This window comes from Gallinula chloropus (genome assembly GCF_964237585.1).
Source record: "Gallinula chloropus genome assembly, chromosome: 6".
Classification (NCBI taxonomy): domain Eukaryota; kingdom Metazoa; phylum Chordata; class Aves; order Gruiformes; family Rallidae; genus Gallinula; species Gallinula chloropus.
The window spans coordinates 20,825,172-20,841,177 of NC_140091.1; the positions used below are offsets into that span (position 1 = coordinate 20,825,172).

The window sequence follows — 16,006 nt, forward strand, 5'->3', positions numbered from 1 at the left end:
TTCTGACACAGAGCCTTGTCTCACTTACCTGTATCTCCTCTGCACTTGTTTTTTGGCTGCAATATAGAAACACTGACAGAGGATAACACCCCCCCTACCGTCAGAGCCCATTGCAGCCAGAACAGGCAGAAGCAGCACAATGCCCATATGCAAACAGCCAGACAGAGATGTTCTGACCAGGTGAGCAGCATTGTGGGAAATACGTACGTAAGGAAATGAAAAGAGCGAGCATTTTCTGTTAAAAGAAATGGGGTTACTCCTTCGACACAAAGGGAATCCTCATTTGCAATATGTCACCTCCAAGTGAGGGATTCCAGTCCCTTCCAACCCTTAATAGAATGGTCAGTCCTTCCCAACAGCAGCAGCAGGTACCCTAGAACTCAGGGCCTGGGCACAGACCCACGGTCCCAAAGGCATCCTTAAGTAACCAAACTGAACAAAGTTGTTCTTCCCTGAGCACCTGCCTGGCCATCCGCAGCCCCCTGCAAGTACCCCTGCTTTTCTTTCTCCTTCCTCAGCTGTATGATCCATCAGAGGTATCTGTCTCTCTGCAGAGCCTGTGCCTGCTGCTCTAGCAGCACAGCTTTTGGGTGGCCCTTGGATGCTTGCTTCTGCTTGTTTCACTCTCCTTCATGCCACCACCAACCAGATTTCCCTTTATCCATCCCAGCCTTAAAAACCCCAGAAAATTCACAAGCCCCCACACTTGCAAATAAAACACCCAACAGGAAGAGTGCACCCTTCCTTCCCCTCTTCTTACAAGTGTAGAGTTGTGTAGGAGCACTTCCCTAGGTACTCACATTAAGTGAGTTTCCTGTTTCTAGATTAAAGATTTTGTTAAAGACTCATGTCGAAAGTCACACCACCATGGGACACAGCAACTGTGTCAGTGTAAATCACAAGGTATGTCCGACATTTTCTTACTGTACATACGATCTCATGCCGACACCACAGTTCTTCACCCAGCTTACCCCACCTCAGATGAAAATATATGGGCTTTCAAAGTTCTGATTGCTCTGTTCACAGCAGGATACATATATATATATATAAATTTTTAAATTATTAATCTTTTTTCCCTGGTGTGGAGCCATTCTGCTGTAGGATTTGATGCTGCAGAAGTTGAGTCGCTGAGAATCACTCTACTGAACAGCTCAACTTGTAGCTGTTTGTCCTTTCTAGAGAAATGATAAGGAAAACCTACTGGAGGATCAGTGAGAGTTGAATGACACCAGCCTGTGTTGGAGGTACAGGGCTGCTGTGGTGGCACTGACAGGCTGTTCTACCCTGAGCCTTAGCCAAAATAATTTGATGGGAGTATTATTTGAATTCAAAGGTGTCATTTCAAACTGGACCTGAACCAGTGCCAAATTAGGAAGGTCAATGCAGATTAACTTTGAGCTATCTTGGTGGCATCCAAAGCGCCAACGTTTTAGCTACAGGTTTACTTCTTTGTTTAGGTAAATTCTGAATCCACACCAAAGCCAGAAGATGCCCATATTATAAACGACTTCCGTTAATCTCTTGACATCATAAATATGTTTGATACCCAGTAATATTCCCTCATGCTCCTTGCCTATTTTATATGAAAGGACCCAGCCACAAAATAAATCATCTGTGAAATGAATCAAAAGTTGTTTTCTTAACAGTAATTACATGTGAGGCACTGAAACTCTCAGACTGCACACTCCTTGTTCCAGGAACCTTATGACATGATAAAGCTTCAGAAAACCAGATCTACCGGAAGAACAGTTCTGAAGACATTTCTGGAGGATATTTCATAGAATCACAGAATCACAGGGGTTGGAAGGGACCTTGAGAGATCATTGGGTCCAACCCCCCTGACAAAGCAGGCTCCCTAGCTCATACTGAATAGATAGGCATCCAGACGGGATCTTGAATATCTCCAGAAATGGGGACTCCACATCCCCCTGGGCAGCCTGTCCGCGGGCTCTGTCACCCTCACTGTGATAAAGTTCTTCTAAATGTTGGTGTGGAACTTCCTATGCTCCAACTTGCAGCCACTGCCCCTTGCCCTGTCTCCATAGAGCACTGAAAAGGGGCTGGCCATTTCCCCCTGCATCCCATCCTTAAGATATTTATAAGCATTAATAAGGTCCCCCCTTAGTCTTCTTTTCTCTAGGCTGAACAGTCCCAGCCTTTCCTCATAGGGGAGATGCTCCAGGCCCTTAATCATCTTTGTAGCCCTCCTTCTGTGTTCCCTCCTCCAGAAGTCCTGCTATCGCTGTTCCCTTAGATGTGCTACACTAAGCTAAGAAAAGATTCCATACAGCTGAACAAAACAAAAAAACCCCAACTTCTTATCAATGACTTACCTTTAAGAGCGCCAAGGCTACGTGGAAGATTATGTTCATACCCTGAAAATAAAAAGAAAAAGACTTCAATCAGTGTCAGCATGCAAACCTCTCCTCTCTGTGACTTATCAGTATGAAGCATCATAGCTGGATGCTGCAGATCTCATGGGAATGCTTCCCTCTTCCCTACCATACTTCAAAGTTCCCCATTAAAGCCCCAAGGCATGGTTTCCAAACTCCCAGCTGGGGGAGATGACGGCTCTTTGGAGCTTCTGGAATCATGCAGTTCAATTCGTCAGAGGCTATGGATGTGACAAGGTATCCCTCCACAGCTTCAGGACCTGTCAACACCGGTTTTCATGAACAGGGCAGAATAGCATAACAAGCAGGTTATTGAGAAAAAGTAAGAAATATTCTGGTTGATAGTGTTTTGCCCAAGTAACTGAGCTCAGCCATGATTAATCACGTACATTCTCTCCTGCTCAAGCTGTAAAAAAACCCCAACCCCAAAGTAGAACAAAACCTCCCGACAAGTAAAAAATGCACCTTCATTCTGTTACCTGCCAAAAATCACAACTATTCCATAGGTAAGCACACTGATGTCTGAATCACACAGTCTGGCTTGCTGGTGAGGGATAGGAGCGTGCGGACACTCGTTCCGCAAATAATACAGTGACAATGTCCAACAATCCAAAAATCAAACTAAGTAAACCCACTCCAGTGCCTGAGTATGGAGGGGTGGAAAGGCTCCATTTCCCTGCTGCTGCACATGGGAATCAGGAAGAGCACTCCTCTGCATTTGTTCAACATCTTTTTCTTTTGACAATCGTGATTTTGGGATTTTCCTGGGGTAAGGTGACCACTTGCCCTGAGCAAGGCTCCTCCAGACCTCCCCTTAGGGTCTCGGTTGGCAAACTAGCCAGAGGTTAGCTCAGGCCAGAGGAGACAAGACAATGGCCTCGCTCGCATTGCCACTGCTGACAGAAAAGACTCTCCTGCCTGTAGCCTACAGACCTTGAGCATTCAAGATTATATCAAGAGCTTTGTGTTCATCCCAATATGAAAAATGCTGTATGCACATCTCGTCTGCTGGATTATGTGCTTTGTGTGCTCAGGCTGTTTTCCTACCTTACACTGTACAAATCCTCTTGCCTGCTGGGTAACGGCATGATAAACCTTTTCTTATAATGTCTTTCCCAGCTGGTATCTAAAAACGTCTCAAGAGATTCGCACACCAGTAATACTGGCACTGCAATACTTTATATTTTTATATATATAGATATATTTTTTTTTTCTGGGGGGGGGGGGAATAACAACAGGGCTTTCTGTATGGGAATGGTCTCCAAGAAATTTCTGCTTCTGCAATTGAGCATTTTCCCAAGCCTCTTCCTGAAAGCCTGAGACTGTGTTTCTATAGAAATTGCTTTTATACAAATCTGCAGAGGCTTTTCTGAGGGATTCTTGGGAAGAAATTGTATTTTATATACAAACCCCTTCAAGGCCTGGATAATGGTAAAATCTCTTCGAGGCACTACGAGTCTCGGAAATGCTGTGACATTAGATGGAATGAGTATTGCAACACTCGATTCCTCTGCAATTCGATGCATAATCCTTATGACAACAAAAGGGCTTTTTCCACTAGAGGTCACAATTGCAGCGGGACTGATCTGTGCTTCATTAATAAGAAACCCTTCTTCCAAAGGGGGTGATGAGTATTTCAAGTACTAAAACAGCTATTTCCCTTTTTTGCTTCTTTTTAATACAAAAAAACCAAACCCTTGCCTGGCTGTGAGCTTCAGACACTACACTGATAATGCTGGAGCACCAGCAGAAGTAAAATAAGCTCACAGCATTCAGTTTTATTCCAAACATCGAGCTGAAGCCATCAGTTCATCCCACAGGCATGACACCCCTAGCTCTTTTTCAAGTCCCACTAGGCAAAGGGTAGCTCACAGCCTCACTCATGTTACCCAAGATACCTGTTAAATGCACAAGCACCCCAAAATCAGAACATCAGAAAACCTTCACGTACAGCTGTCCTGAGCAGCACTCTGTTACTCCTGGTGGAGAGAACAGGACACACCCTCACCTCCTCAGAAGGAGAGGTAACTCCCAAAACAAGGCAGTATGTTAGACCCAAGGTGTCCATCACTGCAGTTTCATGCTGGCCACAGGACCTGAGGGACCGATACTGCCCATGACAGCTGGGTGACTTGGAGGTGGTATCTGGCAATCTACACTAAGGCTTCTGCTCACCTTTGGATTTACAGCACAATGCTTTGGATTTCTAACCCATTTTAACAATGCATTCTACAACCACTGATCTACAGAGACCTGAGATATTTTTGACGAATGTGTACAAGACTATTCTGACATGGCCAGGTTTAATGATGATGAAAAAAGAAAGCTCAGCTCCTTTCCCCACAATCTCTTGCTTAAAATCCCACTTCATTTACCCCACACTGATTTATAAGATTCAGCTTTAACTTCTCCATCTATTTCAGAAGGAGGACCAAAAATACCAATGGGCACCAGACATATAAATCACCGCAAGCTCTCTCCCTCCAGCCATTTGGTAATGGAAACATGAAAGCACATACAAATCATCCACTGAAGGAAAGAGAAGGGAGCCCGTATTAAATCAGCTTGGGATAATTACTTTTTCAAACCAAAGGTCATATGTTCAGCTAGGCATTTGGAAAGAAATGCTTTCATATCATGCAGATCTCATCTTAAGATGAAAAAAGTTTGCTAACTTGGAAGTTGTCCATAATTACCTGAACACTCATTTGTTTAACACACAAGGGCAAAACCTACAAACACTATTACTAGGCAAGTGTAAGAGCACAGGAATGGTTAGGGGCCTATCATCATCTCATATCACTTCTTGATTACATGGCCATTCTCTTATTTTTAAACACGAGAGGTTTTCCTGCTAGTGAGTAATGAAGGAGCACACAGCCTGCCCACATTAAAGCCACCGGCAAAGATCCCAGAAGCAAGGCATGTAGATACCCTCTTCCACAGAGGTTTTAACTAGCCTTTTGCAGAAGACCAGCAGTTTCTGTGACAGCCTGGCTTATCTGCATAGTTAGGCATCTGCAGAGGATCACCATTTTTTCCAAAAGGCGCTATTTAAGAACCCTTTGAAGCTCATGGACAGGCCTAGAGTATTTTAACAGGTCTTATTAAGCTCAGGTGTTTTGGAGAAGGAAAAACCCATCTCAAAGCAGGCAACACTTGATTGTTCTGCAGGCAAGATGGCAAGGTAAGGGTCAGGAAAGGGGTGATTTTAGAGCCTGTGCTATTGTACAGCCCCTTATTGCCCCTGCTGACTGCCCACTGCTTTGTAAAGACTTCCAGAGGCCAGCACTTAAGAAGAAAGCATGGTTTTGCAGAATAACCCTTCATACCTGCTAGGATGACAGCACTGGGATGAACACTCACCATCCAGTAGGTCACCACTAAACTCATTAGGATTGCCCGTCATAGAGGCATCTGCTTACTTGAATTATGTATCAAAAGACCATCATTTACAAACGAGATTGCAGGCACCATTCTCATGGGCAAAACAGTATCTCACAACTGGAAATAATATGTATGCATGGAAATTAAGGCTGGCTTCAAATAAATGGAAATATTATTATGCGACAGATTTTCACAGTCCCTTAACTCCCCCTGAGGCCAAGATTCCTTCTGCAGATAGAAGAACTCTTTGAGAAGTCCTCCCTCTGGGTTCCTCTGCACTTTGAGAGAAGCTGACTTTTGAAAAGGCCTGAAAAGAAGATTGAGAACAACAGACAAAACAGTAAAGACCTGATTTTGTAAGGTCCAGCCTGTACTCAATAAGATCTCTGTGACAGAAAAGATGCTGGTGACTTCCTTCAGAAGGGAATATATATTCCCTTCTATAGATATACATCATATCTTTCCATTTGACCCAGAAAATCTACCCAGAGACCTGAAAAAAGGTATTTAAGGGGGCAGCAAACTAGTACTTGCCACTGGCAAGGCTCAGCATCAGAGTCTGAGGTGGCCAAAAGAGTTAAGGCAAACAATTCAGTCCCACAGTATCTGGACATTTGCATAGGGGACAACTTTGGAACTCTACCTCTGCTTTACAGCTTTCCTTCAATGACAGAAGGTAGGCTGTATCAAATACCGGCACCAATCCCACCCCACTGACTGACCTTCCTCCAGTGATTGGGCAATGCCCTCCACATCATTTGCACAAATAGAAGGAAGTTCATCTCTTCAAAAATATATGGAAGATTAATTTAGTATTCCTGTCCTTATCTGTGGTTTTGCTCCTAAATATGCAGGACGTGTAAGAGGAAGCAGTGGAGGTATTGAGATAATGCTCTCTGAAGTTCAGTACCAGGCACAGAAGGTAAACAAGAAAGTCAAGTGAGCATCTCCACAAGGCCTGTGACGTCTCAGGACTCACATGCCATGCCATCAGGAGAACCAGTCAATCTGTTCCAGCTTTCTAATAACTGATTTGTCCTTTTTTGAAGAGAGATTAGCTATCCAGCTGAAGTTAATTTGACATTGTTTCGTAATTCAAAAGTGTTTCATAATTATGTGTTCGGTTGCACACTCTTTCAAAGGAGCTACAGAGGGTAATTGGGGTTATAAACTCCAAAGGAGAATTAAAATTCTATTTATGTCTTGGATTGCTTCCAGCAAAACATTTGTTTGGCAACTCTAACATGTTGAGGGCACACAACAAACTTTAGGAATGTCACAAATGTATTCATTTAGCTGACAGCAGAACTATATAGTCTGAAGCTCACATTTCTCTTGGTAAGTACCGCAGACTTGGAGCATGCTCTGCAGGGATATGTGTGTTATTTAACGTCAAATATAGCTCGTGTAGCTTGTGTATTTATTCCAGTTCAATGACAAGACAACTAAGGCAACAAAAGGTTAACTCATTCGAGTAGGGCACACCATAAACCAGCGAGCTTTGTCTAAGTAACAGATACGGCTTCCTTACCAAATGGTTATATTAAGAGGGAAAATAAAAGAGATCTTACTGCTAACATATGAGGTATAGTCGACTCCTTCATCTGGGCTTCCCCTGGTGACTCCATACGTGCTGCCTACTAGTAGAACTCACACCGTGAAACACTGTACCACGAGAAAGGAGAAAAGGAAAGACAGAAATCTCCATCCTCATGCTACAATGCTGTGAATAATATAGAAAGCCAAGTAAAACCATTTGACTGAATTAATATACATAACCCAATAAATAAGCAGGTAGCGGGGAGATGGTAAAAGCAGCACTGCAGGACTCCCTACTTATTGTGACACTTTTCTGTATTTTGCAGCATGAAAAGGCACACAATAAATAGCACCAAGCAGCCATGAACCTGTGTTAGTACCATGTGTTTGTTTGGCTGCTTTTAACAGAAATGAATGGGATACAGGAGTGCCAGCGAGTATATTTACATGTTTGGGGTGATTTTCACATCGTTTGCTACAGCTGAAGGAAGGGAAAGAGTGCTATGAGTGCTTTTTCCTCTCCAGCTTCCATGCCTGTTTTCGAAGAAGAAATATAGTGACAGAAGTTTAAATCATTTCCATGTATCAAATCGCTCCCTGACACTGGGTGTTTCCCCAGTGGTGTGTGCCTAGCTCCCAGGCAGCTGGCTACAGGCTGTCAGCACGCTTTCTCCCTTTGCTTGACCAAGCCACGCACCACCATTACTTGTATGGCTTCCAGAGGTTTAAATTACAGGGGTTTTAGACATTACTTTCCCTCTTTCTGAACTGATTTAATACAGGGACAAAGACAGAGGCTTGAATCCACCTTAGGCACCAAGGGCCTTACCAGATACATACCTCTGTATGTATGGTATGTATGTTATGTATGTATGTATGTATGGCCCGGTATCTCTGTGCATAAAACAGGCCCTTCCCCACGCAACACAAAGAGACACAAAGATTCATGCCCATCCCGCATCTGCCCTCCATTCAACCTCCTTCCCAACAATCATTCTTCACCTTCTCCCTTTCTCTGCCGCAACGCAGTCCTGGCCCTTGCCCCTCTACACCCTGACATTTGTCTCCCCTTCCCAACACCCACTCAAATGCAAAGCTGATGTTCTGATTTTAGGTACTTCGAAAATTCGGTCCAGGCTCAGATTCCAAGCATGAAGTAACGCGAAGTGTTTTGGCAGAGGCCGACTGCGCCACCCTCTTCTTTAAAAACAGCCCCCAGATTAGCTTAGCTTCCTGGATTTGTTCACGGAACATCACTCTCCCATTTGTGATGCTTTCCTTCAGTTAGTTCTGACGGAAATTCCTGAGGGGTGCCAAGTCTGCTTAGAATATGCCACTGCTCAAATACAGCAGATGGCACTGGCGTTAAGTAAGCGCTATGGAAATTTACTGTATTCCTAGAAAAAATCAACCAAGTGAACAGCAACTAGTAAGCAGCTCAGATATTTCGGTTGCGATGGGCAAAGTAATTCAGAGACACACTGTGACCTGGCACTGGCTGTCTCCTCCTTCCAAGGCACAAACCAGGTTCCTCATCTTCCAAAACTTTTCCCCCGTACCTTCAATATTTTCTGAAACACAAGCAGCCTCAGTGCTTTAGGACCAACATTTATCAGCAAAAGGTACCTTCTGTTCATGTGAGTTATCTTGAATTGCAGATTGCTGTGAGACTCCTTTTCCTTTCCTCCCGCTGAGTATTTATCAGCAGCCTTGTTATTTGGGGGATAAACAAGCTGCAGCTATGAATGGAAGATACATAAATTATGGATGCTCACAGGAACAGCTGGACAACACGGTGTAAAAGGTTACAGTAAACCCTGCGGCTCTCCAAGAACCTCTTAGATGTCATCTAGTAAAATATCCTTCTCCTCAGTCTAAGCTTTAATTCTTATAAATTCTGTGGAGGTCAAGAAGCAAATAGAGCATTTTGCATTCCCCGTGGCTACTACATACCTCCGGTACTTCTGCTCTCAATTGAAATTTTATATCCAAACACCTAACACTTCTTATGACCTTCAGTTTGGAAAGAACTTCAAAGTTCCTCATCGTTATAACCCGAATGTTTTGTACACACATATACAAAAAATTGGAAAGTTCGTCATCTATCAAAGACACAATCAAATACAACCTCCTTTTCCTTTTCTTTCCCCTTTAATTTCCCTTCCTGTGCTGATAAAACCCCACAGTAGAACACAGCCATAGTCATCAGATAAATTATGCTAAAATTACTATCAGCATTATTATCAGATTTGAGTAACTCATGTAAATGCATAAAAGCACAGCATCCAGGGCCAGAAAACCACAGTTAAATTCACTACAGACCTCAAGCTTCTGCAACACAAAGGATTATCATGGCTGACACGTCAAGAGATGCTTGAACATGGCAAACCAACATTACCATCAGCCATGTATGTTCACATTTCAGTCTTCCATCTGGAGCCTGAGACAGAATCTATTCCCATTCTTCTGAAGTTAATTAAAAGCTAGTTATGGCAGTCTTGGAAAGAAATCCTTTCCAGCCTCTTTACATGAAACAGCAGCAGCTGATACAGGCTTCAGAAAGGAGACTTGGCTCCCCAGGAGGAGTAACACGGGGCGCAATGGAGAGGAGAGAAGTCACAGCCTAAATGCTGAAGCTCAGTTGCCTGTATTCCTGAGAAGGAAAACACACACACACACACACACACACCGGCCTTTCCCAACTCATGTGCATGATGCTGACTTTACATTAAACAGTAGTGGGAAGAGGGAGGGATGGGATGGCATTCAGAGGGACTGTGACAGGCTGGAGAGGTGGGACTCTGCAAATGATGTGAAGTTCTATAAGGCCAAAGGCAAGGTCCTGCACATAGGTAAGGGCAATCCCCAGGCTGGGAGGAGAATGGATGGAAAGCAGCCTTGAGGAGGAGGACTTGGGGGTGTTGGTTGATGGTAACGTTCAACATGAGCTGGCAATGTGTGCTGGCAACCCAGAAAGCCACCCGTGGGCTGTGTCACCAGCCAGATGATGATCAGGTCAGAAAGGGGATGCTCCCCCTCTGCTCTGCTCTGGGAAGACCCTTCCTGCAGTGCTGCCTCCAGCTTGGGGGTCCCCAGAACAAGAAGGACATGGAACTGTTGGAGTGAGTCCAGAGGAGGCCATAGAGATCTGAGGGCTGAAGCCCCTCTGCTCTGGAAACAGGCTGGCAGAGCTAGGCTGGCTCAGCCTGGAGAAGAGAAGGCTGCTTCTGGGGAGGCCTCCAGGCCCCTTCCAGTCCCTCAAGGGCTCCATGAGAGCTGGAAAGGGGCTGGTGCCAAGGGTAGGGAGGGCCAGGCCCAGGGGAGCAGCCTTCAGCTGCAGGAGGGCAGCTGGAGAGGGGCTGGGAGGCAGAAATCCTTCCCGGGGAGGGGGGAGGCCCTGGCACCGGGTGCTCAGAGAAGCTGGGGCTGCCCTGGGATCCTTGGCAGGGTTCAAGGCTGGGTTGGATGGGGCTTGGTTGGCCAGGGGGTGTCCCTGCCCATAGCATTCCATCATTTTATGATAGGACTGAAATAACGCCAGCAGTTTCAGCACAGATCTAAACCTACTTAGAATTTAAGCCTAGCTTTTAATATGCTACCACTGAAAGAGATTTTATTTCTAGCAAGCCCAGTCCACTGTTTTGTAAGATTTATCAAAACATTCATAACTGGAAGGGTTAAATGCAGGCAACAATTTAACAACCAGTAATTCCAAGAAATTCCATTTTCTTCCTCTATAGATCTACAGAAGATCAACAACTGTACACAATACTTTATATAATTCACATTCCATCTGAGTGCAGATTTACAGAGGAAGTGGGCTTGTTCCTGACTCAATTCCTGAGGAAGTTTTAATAAATTAGAATGTTAATCTGCTCTTTCTCAACTTGGTTGAAGGCATCACACAAATATCTGACAGTGACAGATAAAAAATAGCAGGCTATTATGGTATCTACTACTCTGCTAGTACTAACACGCAGAGACGACTGGTCTTACCGTCTGAGCGTTACCATACGGCGCAGTGTTTCCTGGCACATCCATTCTCCAGCAAGACGTGTTTAAGGCAGAAATCAAATCTTACAGCACCAATAGTTATCGTTCTCCTGAGATTTTCTTTCTTCCATGATAAAGCAGTGCTCTGTGGAAGCACCTCTACCCAACATGGTGCCATGTTTTTACTATTACTAGGTGCTCATTTACCAGCACCAAGCCAGTCTTATTTTCAAAGACGTTGAGAAACACCCACCAGTCTTCATTAGGGCAGAGAGTTTCTCAAAAGTGATTACACGAGTTGTTTTACATAAAGCTCTCAAGGTGCCAGTTGATAAATAACAGCAGAGGAATGACAGCATCTACCTTTCAATTCCCACTTCTTTCACCGTGCTGCCGCGCGGACTCATGAAAGGTAGTTTCCCTTCTCTGTTATTAGCGATATTAGAAAACATTAAATTATTTCATAGTCAGAATTGACAGATAACCAGTTGCATCCCCTTCCATTCAGCCCTGATCACGAAACGGCAGCTTAGTAGTCAAACTATTAATTTTTGTAACGAGACTATGCAATTACTGACACTAAAACAGGCAAATACCGTTACTGGCACAGAAAAGGCAGTGTGTGAGTAGGGCTTTTTCTATACTCCTTAAAGAGAGAGAAGTGCAATGCTCCAGTGTTATATAGCCCCAAGTATTGCGCACAAAAATAGCCAGATTGACTTAAAAGGGAGGTTACCAATAGCATCCCATAATGCTGGGTTAATATTGGAATGACAGCTTGAGGTCTGAAACTCCTTTACTTTTGGCAGGGCTGTATATATTCAAGCTGGTTCAAGCAGTTTCTTTTTCAAGCAGAAAAAAAAACAACCCATGGAAATTTAAAAAAAAAAAAAAAAAGCTTCTAAATGGTCTGCTGACCAGTTTGGGGGTTTTTCTTTCCTAAATGCCTGATTAGGTCACTTATTTAGTGCTTTTAAAACTGTGTTATTTTCATTTGACATGGTAAATATTTAAAATGCACGGTGAAGTTCAACCTCAACTCTTTGATGTTTACCACATAACCCAGGTTATCCCCTCAACAGCTGTTGAGCTGGGGACAGATCCAAGCAACACATGCTTTACCTGGGTGAGTGGTTATTTCTGAGCCTGACTTCAAATAAATAATTTTAAATGGAACCAAAAGAGACAGCAAAACAGAGCAGGCTCACAGCTCTCTGAATAACATCATGTCATATTGATAGATATGACTGACAAGTCCAAATACGGCTCTGAATTTCATCAACAAAGTTGTTCTTCAATGCAAGCAGAAATAGCAAAAGGAGAGGAGACAAATAAAGCAGATGAACAGGCAGCTTAAAGGAATGTTGTAGAAAGATCTTCAGCTGATACTGACATGTTAAAATTTATCTACGTAGCCACACTCAAAAAAGACGTGGTTTGCTGTAATCACCTGGGAACTCGTGAGGTTTGTGTTTTTATTACAGGCAGTCCGAGTGTTGAGCCTCTGAAGATGTACCATGGCACTGTGGAGGAACTGATGCAAGCCCAGAATTTTCTTCAAGCTTCTGCCATAGGAAACAAAAGGAACATTTCCTTTCTATGTGAGGATGGGCTTCAGGTTCTCTCCTACACTTATTGAGGATTATTTTAAGGCCACTGGATATTTGGGTAATTTGGGCACTGAATCACTCCCTCAAGAGCCTGAAAACAGCTTAAAAATACAAGAAGGGCAGAGGAAGACAACAGGATCACAGGACGTGAGGACTTTGAAGGGACCTCAAAAGATCCTCTAGTCCAATCCCCTTGCCAGAGCAGGGTCACTCAGACTAAATCACACAAGACCCCATTTAGACAGGTTTGAATGTCTCCAGAGAAGAAGGAGACTCCACCACCTCTCTGGGCAGCCTGTCCCAGGGCTCTGTCACCCTCACAGGGAAAAAGTTCCTCCTGACATTCCCATGGAACTTCCTCTGCTCCAGCTGCACCCGCTGCCCCTTGTCCTGTCGCTGCCATCCCTGAGCAGAGCCTGGCTCTGGCCTCCTGACTCTCACCCTTCACCTATTTATAGACATTAATAAGGTCACCCCTCAGTCTCCTCCAGACTAAAGAAGCCCAGCTCCCTCAGCCTCTCCTCATAAGGAAGCTCTTCCACTCCCTTCATCATCTTGGTGTCCTTGTGCTGGGCTCTTTCAAGGAGTTCTGTGTCCTTCTTGAGCTGAGGAACCCAGAACTAGACACAGTATTCAACATGTGGTCTCACCATGACACAGTAGAGGGAGAGAAGGACCTCTCTTGACCTACTAACCACCCCCCTTCTAATACACCCCAGGATGCCATGGGCCTACTTGGCCACGAGGGCACATTGCTGGCTCATGGGCATCCTGCTGTCCCCCAGGACCCCCAGGTTCCCCTCACCTACACTGCTCTCCAAAAGGATAAAAAAACTCAATCACACCGAGGGCACAGCATGTCTCCAAAGCCTATAAATGTCAATAAAATCGTTCCATCAAAGTCATATTTAATGTGAGAATGATGAAAGACCTCAGCTGTAATTGCACACACTTTGATGGGATTTTAAACATTTCTCAATAAACCTTAATTCTCATCATAAACACAAGGAATTTTTCACAGGCTTCCACGATGTCCCAGCCCCCACTGGAGTGCTCCTATTGCTCCCTCTGCACAAGGGAAGGAAACAGCTGGCTGCAAAACTGCACCAATTCCAACAGTGCATTTTACCTCTCCAGACTGAGAATTAAAGAACATCTATAAGGACCGATTTCACTCTTCCAGCCACGGTCAAGAACTAAAAAAGACAAATCCCATCCCAAAATTCATGGTTGACACAAACTGTTCATCCATAATTCAAGTACTCTCATGGGGACCAGGGAAGCTCCCGTGGAATGAGTAGCTGGCAGCACCCATTCAGCAATGATTCTCACTGGTTTTCATCCCCTAGTATTTTTCTTTAATGGAAGATTTGCTTGTAAACATTTTGTCAATGCCAGCCAGGACAAGGGTGTGGAGAGAGCACCCTCAGGAAGGAAATTGAAGGCTATTTGAAATTCACCTGTATCTATGGCAAATTAACAGGAAGGCTGGGAGCTTGTTTTAAGAAACACAAGACAGTTTACTTCAAAGGCTTCTTCATTTCTGAGAAGTAAGTTTGGGTTTTTTTTTTTTGGCAGAAGAATCTGTCCCAACGTTAGCAGCTGCAAGGTTTTTTCCTCCTTCCAGTTGCTGGAATTACAGACATGCTGGTTGTTCAGACATAAAGAGCAATTTAATGTGGATAAAAAGGACTTTTTGCCTGCTTCGTTACTCCTTCTGGAAGCTGACTGGACAGAGAACTTCACTGTACAATGTTCATCCTCCATTAAGGAACAGTTTCCTTCTTACTCTATGGCCATACACATCCAGATATTCTTTTCACAGACTCACAGAATCATAGGGGTTGGAGGGGAGCTCCAGAGATCACCGGCTCCAACTCCCCTGCCAAAGCAGGGTCCCTAGGACAGGTTGCACAGGGAGGCATCCAGATGGGGCTGGAATATCTCCAGAGAAGGAGACTCCACAAGCCCCTGGGCAGCCTGTCCCAGGGCTCCCTCACCGGCAAGAAGTTCTTCCCATATTGGTGCGGAACTCCCTGTGCTCCAACTTGAGGCCATCGCCCCTTGTCCTGTCCCCATAGACACTGAGAAGAGGCTGGCCATTTCCCCCCGTGTCCCACCCTTTAGCTAGTGATAAACACTGATCAGATCCCCTCTCAGGTTTCTTTTCTCCAGGCTGAACAGCCCCAGGTCACTCAGCCTTTCCTCGTAGGGGAGATGCTCCAGGCCCCTAATTATCTTCATAGCCTCCGCTGGACTCTCTTCAGGAGATCCCTGGCTTTTTTGTAGCAGGAAGCCCAGAACTGGCCACAGTACTTTTCCTTCTACAATGATGGCCAACTAGATTTTTATTTTAATATGTTTTTAATCTGCACTCCTCCTACAAATTCACAGCAGTGCCTGTCACTCCAGACTGGTTGACTCATGAATCTCAGAAGCAGTTTCCTGATAGTCTACACTGTTGCCTCAGTACATTGTCTCCACACTGCCCCACTGTTCCTCAAGACATCTGAATGCATCTTCTCACTTGCAATCAATTTTCTTCCCATTTCTGGATTATTTTTAGCTGTTGTGAAAGAGGCTTTATGTGCTTACCCTCTACAAACGCTAACTAACACGTTTCCCTTTCTCCAGCAGACTTGAGCATTGCGCTTGCTCTTTCTCCCTGGATTCTTTCACCATTTCTCCCAGAGTAATTCCTTCAGACACACCAAGATAAACACTGCCAGATGTGAGATGAAAACAAATGTTTTAAATTCTAAATATTAAATCTATATTAACCACAGCTAGAAGACTTCTTCCGCATAGTTTACCATCAATCTTAATGTAATAATAAAAAGTGCAGGAGCTTCCGACAGGACCCAGCTATGCTGCTATTGCAATAATCACAGCTATGAAGTGATGTTCTGCACTTCTCAACAAACCACCTCTTGAAACAGGCATTTCTGAGTGCAGCTCTACATCAACCTCAGAAAGAATAAGCTGACAACGAATGATCAAATCCACGCCAGAAGCTCGCTCTGAAAACTAGCTCACCAAGCCATCACAGGACTGTGTTCATCTGCCGCGCGACCAACGAAGAGC

At 44.4% G+C, this 16,006-nt stretch overlaps 1 protein-coding gene across 1 annotated transcript in view; it reads right to left on the reverse strand.

Moving 5' to 3' along the window:
* The window catches only part of RABGAP1L (RAB GTPase activating protein 1 like), a gene marked incomplete at its 5' end in the record, with an annotated part of 256,452 nt that overhangs the window by 84,658 nt on the left and 155,788 nt on the right, over nucleotides 1–16,006 (reverse strand). The window contains one exon of the mRNA XM_084266225.1: nucleotides 2,334–2,375. Within this exon, the coding sequence (XP_084122351.1) occupies nucleotides 2,334–2,375 (42 nt within the window). The remainder of the gene's footprint in view (nucleotides 1–2,333; nucleotides 2,376–16,006) is intronic.